Source organism: Protobothrops mucrosquamatus, unplaced genomic scaffold (assembly GCF_001527695.2).
Source record: "Protobothrops mucrosquamatus isolate PMUCROS unplaced genomic scaffold, P.Mucros_1.0 scaffold133, whole genome shotgun sequence".
In the NCBI taxonomy this organism is placed as follows: domain Eukaryota; kingdom Metazoa; phylum Chordata; class Lepidosauria; order Squamata; family Viperidae; genus Protobothrops; species Protobothrops mucrosquamatus.
The window spans coordinates 757,834-765,700 of record NW_015386500.1 but is presented as its reverse complement, the minus strand read 5'-3'; the positions used below and the strand labels follow the sequence as shown (position 1 = coordinate 765,700).

Sequence of the window (7,867 nt, the reverse complement as noted above, 5' to 3'; positions counted from 1 at the left end):
AAGGGGAGCCCTATGTAGAGAGCATTGCAATAGTCCAGGCGGGAAACAACGAGGGCTTGAGTGACTGTGCGTAGGGCGTCCCGATCCAGAAAGGGGCGCAACTGGCGTATCAGGCGAGCCTGATGAAAAGCCCCCCTGGCCACGGCCGTCACATGATCGTCTAAAGACAGCCGAGCATCCAGGAGGATGCCCAGGTTGCAGGCCCTCTCCGCGGGGGCTAATGACTCACCCCCGATAGCCGGAGATGGAACCAACTGGCTATGACGTGACGCCGGAAACCACAGCCACTCGGTCTTGGACGAGTTGAGACGAAGCCTGTTCCTCCCCATCTAGACTCGCACGGCCTCCAGGCACCGGGACATCACTTCCGCGGCATCGTTGGGGTGGTCCGGGGTGGAGATGTACAGCTGGGTGTCATCTGCTTACTGATGAAACTCCACCCAGAAACCACGGATGATCTCACCCAGTGGCTTCATATAAATGTTGAACAGGAGAGGCGAGAGGACCGACCCCTGTGGTACCCCACAAGTGAGGCGCCTCGAGTTCAAGACTTATTGTCAAGGTTGAATTGCTAAGATGCCTGCTAACTTCCATCACTATTCAACTTGCCATAGAAACAGGAGGGGAAGGAGTAGAAAGCATGAGAAGAAAACAGGAGTCTAAGAAGCCATCCACAGACCATGAGAGCCAAGGTCACTAACACAGGTATCTGACGGAGAAGTGGACCCTTCTCATAACAAACTAAAGAAGTATGATTTGCCAACATGAACACTTGGTGGGTGGAGGTTATGGGAAGCTATTGTTAACTAGGAAGATTTTCACGCAGAAAAACCAGAACTGGTTTTGCTTCTTCAATTCCGAGATGTGTATTCAATAAAGCTCCCGAACCCGGAGGCAACTGCAGAGCTTTCTGAATTTGTAGAAAACTGAGTCCTAAGTACATAGGACCTTTTTCAATTGTGAAAGCCATTAATCCGATAACTTGAACTACGGTTGCCAAAATAATTGAAGTGAGACCACCCAATGTTCCATTGCAGCTTGTTGAAACCAGTTAAAAAATCTAGCCTAAGGCCAGGTGGAGAGGAATCTCTTCCACCTATATTGGTGGAGGGTGAGAAGCATTATGAGATTAAGAAAATACTAGACTCAAGGATTTTTAGGGGGAAGTTACAGTACTTAGTCCAGTGGAGAGGTTACCCCATAGCTGAGGCTGAATGGGTAAGAGCTCATAATGTTAAGGTTGACAGATTAATAAAAAAAGTTTCATGATAAATATCCTCAACATCCAAGAGGATGATGTTTGAATGTTTGGTTAATTGTGCTTACTGTTTCCCTATGTTTACCTTCTTTCAGGGGGCCGGCATGTCAAGATAGAATTGCTAAGATGCCTGCTAACTTCTATTGCTACTCAACTTGTCATAGAAACGGGGGAGGGGTATGAAGCATGAGAAGGAAACGGGATTCTAAGAAGCTGTCTATGGATCATGAGAGCCAAGGTCACTAAAACAGGTGTCTGATGGAGAAGTGGACCGTTCTCACAACAAACCAAAGTAGTATGATTGGCTAATGTGAATACTTGGTGGATGGGGGTTATGGGAAACTATTGTTAACTAGGCAGATTTTCGCATGGGAAAACCAGAGCTGGTTTTGCTTCTTTAGTTCCGAGATGTGTATTCAATAAAGTTATCTTTTATGGCACTTCAAAGCCTTGAAGAATACTTAATTTTTAAACCGCTAGTTGACACTTATCTAGGCTCAGTTTTAGATTCCCTTAACAGCAAGAATCCAGCTTCACTCATTTAGCTCCCCCAATGTTCCTGTTACTTTTATTTCCTCAAGTTACATACAAATTACAAGGTTTTGTTTTCTAAGGTGATCTCTAGTACTTGCTTTACCACAACCATTCTACTAAAACAGGACAAATTAGTAAACAAAATATCACAGATCTGCCAAACCCTGAATTTATAGAAAGACTGCATCTATCTGATACTGCAGTGAAAATTACCTCATTTGTTTAGCATATGGCAAGCTATTACAAATAAAATACCTGGTAGACATTATCAGCCATGACATTATTTGTAAATAAAATATGCTTTTATTGAGAACCTCCATTTTCAATTAAACAAATATAAGATACTTATGATATAACGCCTGCACCATTCTAGAAGCTCTAGGCACTGAAATTCTTTATAAATATTCAAAAGTAATGCTACCACACAAAATAAAATACAAAAACCTTAATGTTATACATAATCCAACTGTTCCAATTAAAACATATTGCCATTACCATACATATATCATTACATATAACTTAATAATATAAACATAACAGTACATTAATCATGAGTTGTGAATTAATATAAACAACCAGAGGCATCTGTAGAAATGTGATGGCTTTGTCAAACTGAGTACTGTGACATAAGTTGTACTTCTTACGTATGTATAATGTTGCAACGGACATACAAAAGGGGCAAAGCTTGTGCTGTATTATTCGTGCTCCCCCTTCCCATAATGCCAATAGCAACAAAACATGTCTTAAAACCACGGCACACACTAACTGAACAATTTGAAATAAATCAAATTATTTATGATGTAAAGAAACAAGATAAAATCTCTTTCTACTCCAAACATCTGGATGTGTGGGAAAGAAGTACTGTAGAAACATCTTGTATTCAAGATGAGTATGATATTGTATGGAAGAAGTATGTTGACTGACATTATTCCAAAAGTTGGAGCGGTATATTAGGCATAAAATGGAACTCTAAACAGGAAAAACAACTTTTTAATAGGAATAAAAATATTCTGTTTTTACAAAATTAATATAGAAAGGTTTGAAACACCACCATTGTTTCTTATCCTTCCCTCTGGTGCTTTGGAGAATAACGTGACCCCTCTACTTTGTGGCAGCCCCTCAGATACAGGAATACTGCTATCATGTCTCCCCTATTTCTTCTTTTCTTTAGACTAGCCGAACCCAAGTCCTACAGCTGTTCTTCGTATGTTTTAGTCTCCAGGCCTTTCATCATCTTAGTTGCTCTTCTCTGAATTTTTTCCAAACTCTCAACATCTTTTTTGTGATATGTTGACCAAAACTGGCTGCAGTATTCCAAGGATCAATATTCTCAACCAGTTCCAAACATGCTGTTTACAATGTGTTAATTAGTGCTTTTCTTCTTCAGTTGTCAGCAGCTAATTGCTGGCCATAGGAATGTAGCCAGTCTTTCCCCTGCCGGTTTAGAAAGCTTTTCTCAGAACAAACGGAAAGACCACCAGCAGGTTGTAATCGGGCGTGGGAGGCACTCGGACGGAAGGACGCAGACAGAACGGTGTTGGATGAAATAGTTTACGGAATACCGTCTATCGACTCGTCGGTATACACTACTAAGTAATTTTTCTTATAGTTCTGTTGAAGGCCAAAACGCAACACCGTTCTGTCTGCGTCCTTCCGTCCGAGACGCTCCCGCGCCCAATTACAACCTGCTGGGGGCCCTGTAAAGGGCCTAAAGTCACTCCGAAGAGGCGATGAAGGAGGGGTGTCTCGTTGATCACGGAAAGACAGTGGTCTTTCCGTTTGTTCTGAGAAGAAAAGCACTAATTAACACATTGTAAACAGCATGTTTGGAACTGGTTGAGAATATTGATCCTTTCTTTATTATTTTACAACTGAATTTCCTGGGAAAGACTCTCAAGAAGCTAAAAACCTCCAAATGTGAATGGAAGTGGCGTTTTAATTTCTATGGGGGACAGAAATACACAATATTGAAGTGGCAGTAACATAAAGCTACAGTTTTGAAATTTGAGAACTGAAATAATTGTTAAGATTTTCTCTTTAGAAAAAAAACATTGAGGTGAAATATAAGAAATCAATCCTTTATCTTAAGAGTGGAAAATGGATTTTGAATGACATCTTGTGGTGGATTTGAATACAGCACTCTGACTAGCTTCCTGGCTGTTTGGCGACTCCTAGCTTAAGGGAGAATAGCTGGCAACAAAGGAAAATATTTTGCGATACTTATCACCCTGACCTTTTTGAACTATAAACACCTACTGAGCTTGGTCTTTTAATCTCAAGAGCTAGTGGGAGAGAAAGAAAAATTTGACCTTTGATTATGTCTGGCTGGGAGACACTTTTGAGCTGTTTTCAGGAGGTTGAACACTTTGAAACTTTGAACATTGTGGATTATAACCTTGCATGACTGACAATTTTTGGATGCCTGAGACAAAGGATCACTATAAAATATTGCTTTTGGGACTGGACCTGTATTCTGGAATTATTGGATTATACAAGCTACATATAAAGACCAGAAAGCTAGAGGAAACTTCGTTTTACTCTTACTGAGACTGATGATATTAGAGGATCTCCAGGAATGATGCCTCAAGAAAAAAAAAACACCTTTCAGAAGGAAATATACTCTACTCTACAACTAATTCACCAAACAATTGTTGCATACAAAGAGGACATAAAAAGAAATCATAATGAGACTAAAAATAATTTAGATAATATAAATGAGCAAATCTCCAAATTAAATCTACAACTAGAAAGTTCCCAGGCGACTACAAAGTATGAACAAATAAATCAGAGATCAGAAGATGAAGCAGAGGAAATGGGCCCAGAGACAGAAGAGATGAAAGAAGGGAAATATAAACTATCATATACAAATAAAATACTGCAAGACTTACCCATAACAATGAAAATGCAAAAGACCCTTTACCCTTTAAGTCTGCAAGATGCACCTGATGACAAGGAAGAAGATTTTGGGGAATGAAACATAGAGCTGTCAGGGAAAATGTTACAATTTGGGAGACAAAAGATGAGGGGAGAAATTGAGGGAGAAGGAAGGTGGGAGTTGCTTGAGGAACATAAATGGGCGGAATTCCCCCCAAAAAATACCCTACCTAAATTGTCTTCCTCATGCCAAGCAACTCATAAAAATAGAAAGAAAATTCTTGGGCGACTTAATTGCCTTGGCTTGGAAAGCTACTTGGCAAAGAAAGAAAGTGAGAGTTAGATTTAAGAAATAGAAGATTTGACCTATTAGAGGGGGCATCATATGTTTAAATACTTGTTTGAATATGATTAAAATAATGAATGACTCTTAGATTTAATTACTTTTATAATGAAAGATATGATTTAGAATTAAAATAGCATTTTTTCTTCTTTTGATATGGGAGATATGAAAATTAGAAGAGGATTGGTATATAAATTTTTAGCTATATAAATGTAATTAAAATTGAGAAAATCATAACTGACAAAGATCCTTTAAATATTGATGGGAAATCAAACTTTAACAAGAGTATGAAAAACAGGATATTGATTTATGAATTGATACTACTGTTATTTGTATAATATTAGTAAAATACGATGAAGATGTTTATATCTAACTTTATATACATCAATAGTACCAAGAATTAGAATTGTGTAATGAGGGTGAAATGGAAAAATATGAGGAAGAAAGGAGGATCAGGGGAAAAATACTGGATTGTGCAGTACTGAATAGATTTATATTGAAGAAGTTAATATTAAATATGTGAACCCAGACAACATGTTGTTTACTAAGCTCTAAAGATTGTAATTCTTAAAAATTAATAAAACTTAAAAAAAAGAGTATCAAGAAAGTTTGTTTGGGTGGGATAACTGCACTTTTGGTTGTTTAACCAAGATTGATACAATACATGTAACTGAAAACCTTTTGCACATTATTACACAAAATGATTTACCAACACATTAATTCTTCTACTAAAGAAGAAACTATTTAAGTGATTTCTAGAATACATCAATTTCTTCCCACCTACTGACTACTGGATTCAGCACTACGTAACTATCAGCCACATAAGTGAATTATTCATATGTAGCAAAAAATATTTTTTATCTCTGATTGTACTTTATGATTCAGCTGGTAACTGGTGACCGATAGTAAGACATGAGCTTGATGTCTTATCAAATTTGAGCCCATTGAAAATTCTTAGTCTTACCCCATACCAGTTACTTTTCAGAAATTTTATTTTCTGATAAGGTGAGTTTGAAAATATCTGTACAAATTATGCCTGGAAGCTTTCTGGTAATATAATAAATTCTGCATCTTTTGCACTAATTCTCTAGGCATCATTTCTAGTTAAAAAGAGCATAAAATTTGTATTACCATTCTAAACCAAACTCAAACTTCTGTATGTTATCTGCCATTAAGCACAGTGCCCATGTTCATATCATCCTTACGGGCTCCAGAAGATTCTTACCTTCAGTTTACTCAAAATATTTGGACTTAAAATTGCTATAGCTACTTGGGAAAGCCTTCATTATCTGAAATATCCAGGTAACATTAGTCTAGGGACTGTTGGAAACAAAATACTGCAACAGAATTATATTGTTTCAGGTAAACACAGCAATTCCTGTAATATATTAAAGCAGCTTTCCTCAGTCTAGTGTCTTCCAGATAAAGTGAGCTCCTGTTTCAAGAAACAAAGGCATACAAGTAAATTGAATAATGATAATTAAAAATAATAACTCCAATTCTGACTTGGGATAGTGAATGCAGTATTTTCATGGTATATGCAGAAGATATCAGAGCGAGGAAAGCTTCATTATTTATCTTGGACATCTTTCTTGTTCTTACTAGACAATCACTTGCAAACACTGTGGGACTTTTTTATTGTCAGCTAAAGGGCTAGAGTCCTGTTGTTTGCCATTGCTGTGATTGTCAAACATCTCAGTTAAGGCAGAAATCAAAGCACAATAAAAGATACTGATTGAGGCACTAACAAACTGATCCGTGTTCTTACCTAGCAATAGTCTTTACTACTTGGTAAGTACCCTAAATAAGGCTAGAAAATACCCCCAATCATTCATCAGTTTGTTAACTGATTATTGTCCGAAATAACACATTTCTTCTCAATATTTAAAATACCTGAAAATAAGCTACAGATGAAAATATCTCAGAAAAATGCAAAATAAACTGGTGACTAATTTAATGTGATGAATAGCTCCTTTATTTTGTTCTGAGAACAATAAAACTCAAAACACAACATGGTAATAATTACTAAATATTAGTGATCTGATTGCTGAGTTTTAAGTCTCACACCTTTTAAATTTCAATCCACTCTACTGCCAAACCATTACCACAGCTGTCACCAATTTTATCCCCTAATACTTTTGAAAGGCACCAGGCCAGGGTATCAAGTTCTTCCACAGAACTATGATACAATTAAAAGCCTAACAAGATCTGAACAGAATGTTTGTATTTATATCTCTGAAAATTAATAAAGGAATTATTTCTAGTTAGTGATATATCTAAAATACATGTATCAATCAACAGATACTTATTTACAATTCATACATAACTAGATTCCTGGGAAAGATGTAAACTGAATATTCATTAGATGACTCAGAGCAATGTACAATCCACAACACATTCTAAAAGTGAAGATTTCTTGTAGTTTCAGGTCTATCTTTCTAGGCAACTTGAGTATTTGGCTCAAGAGATGGAAAAATTAAAGCAAAAATATGTCTTTTGGAAGCTGTTTCTATAGTCAATATCTCAAAGGATGGGATGTAATAGCCCTCTGAAAAAGCTTTAGAAAACCTACCTGGGAGGGGTAACCCAAGAATGGTGTCTTGCCATGGGCATGTCCAGACTTGTTCTAATGGGAAAAAATAATTTAGGGTTAACTCATGGGAGAATGTGGCAGCAAGAAGTGAAATGGATTGTTCTTTAATACTGCAATGTCAAGAAACATTAATTAGAAGGAGAAATATTCTATCTGCCATTAGACATAAAATTCTAAAGATAATAATAGACCTACAAATAATAACAGAATACAACGTTTGATATATATTTCATTGCTGTTTCTGTAATATTGTCAAATAAGTCAC

The 7,867-nt window shown here is 36.9% G+C and overlaps 1 protein-coding gene across 1 annotated transcript in view; it reads right to left on the bottom strand.

The window, feature by feature from the left end:
• LOC107284941 (neuronal PAS domain-containing protein 3-like) overlaps positions 1-7,622 on the bottom strand; it is a gene marked incomplete at its 3' end in the record, with an annotated part of 71,519 nt that extends 63,897 nt beyond the window's left edge. The window contains exon 1 of the mRNA XM_015813072.1: positions 7,582-7,622. Coding sequence (XP_015668558.1) covers positions 7,582-7,622 — 41 coding nt within the window. The remainder of the gene's footprint in view (positions 1-7,581) is intronic.
• Between the last annotated feature and the right edge of the window lie 245 nt (positions 7,623-7,867).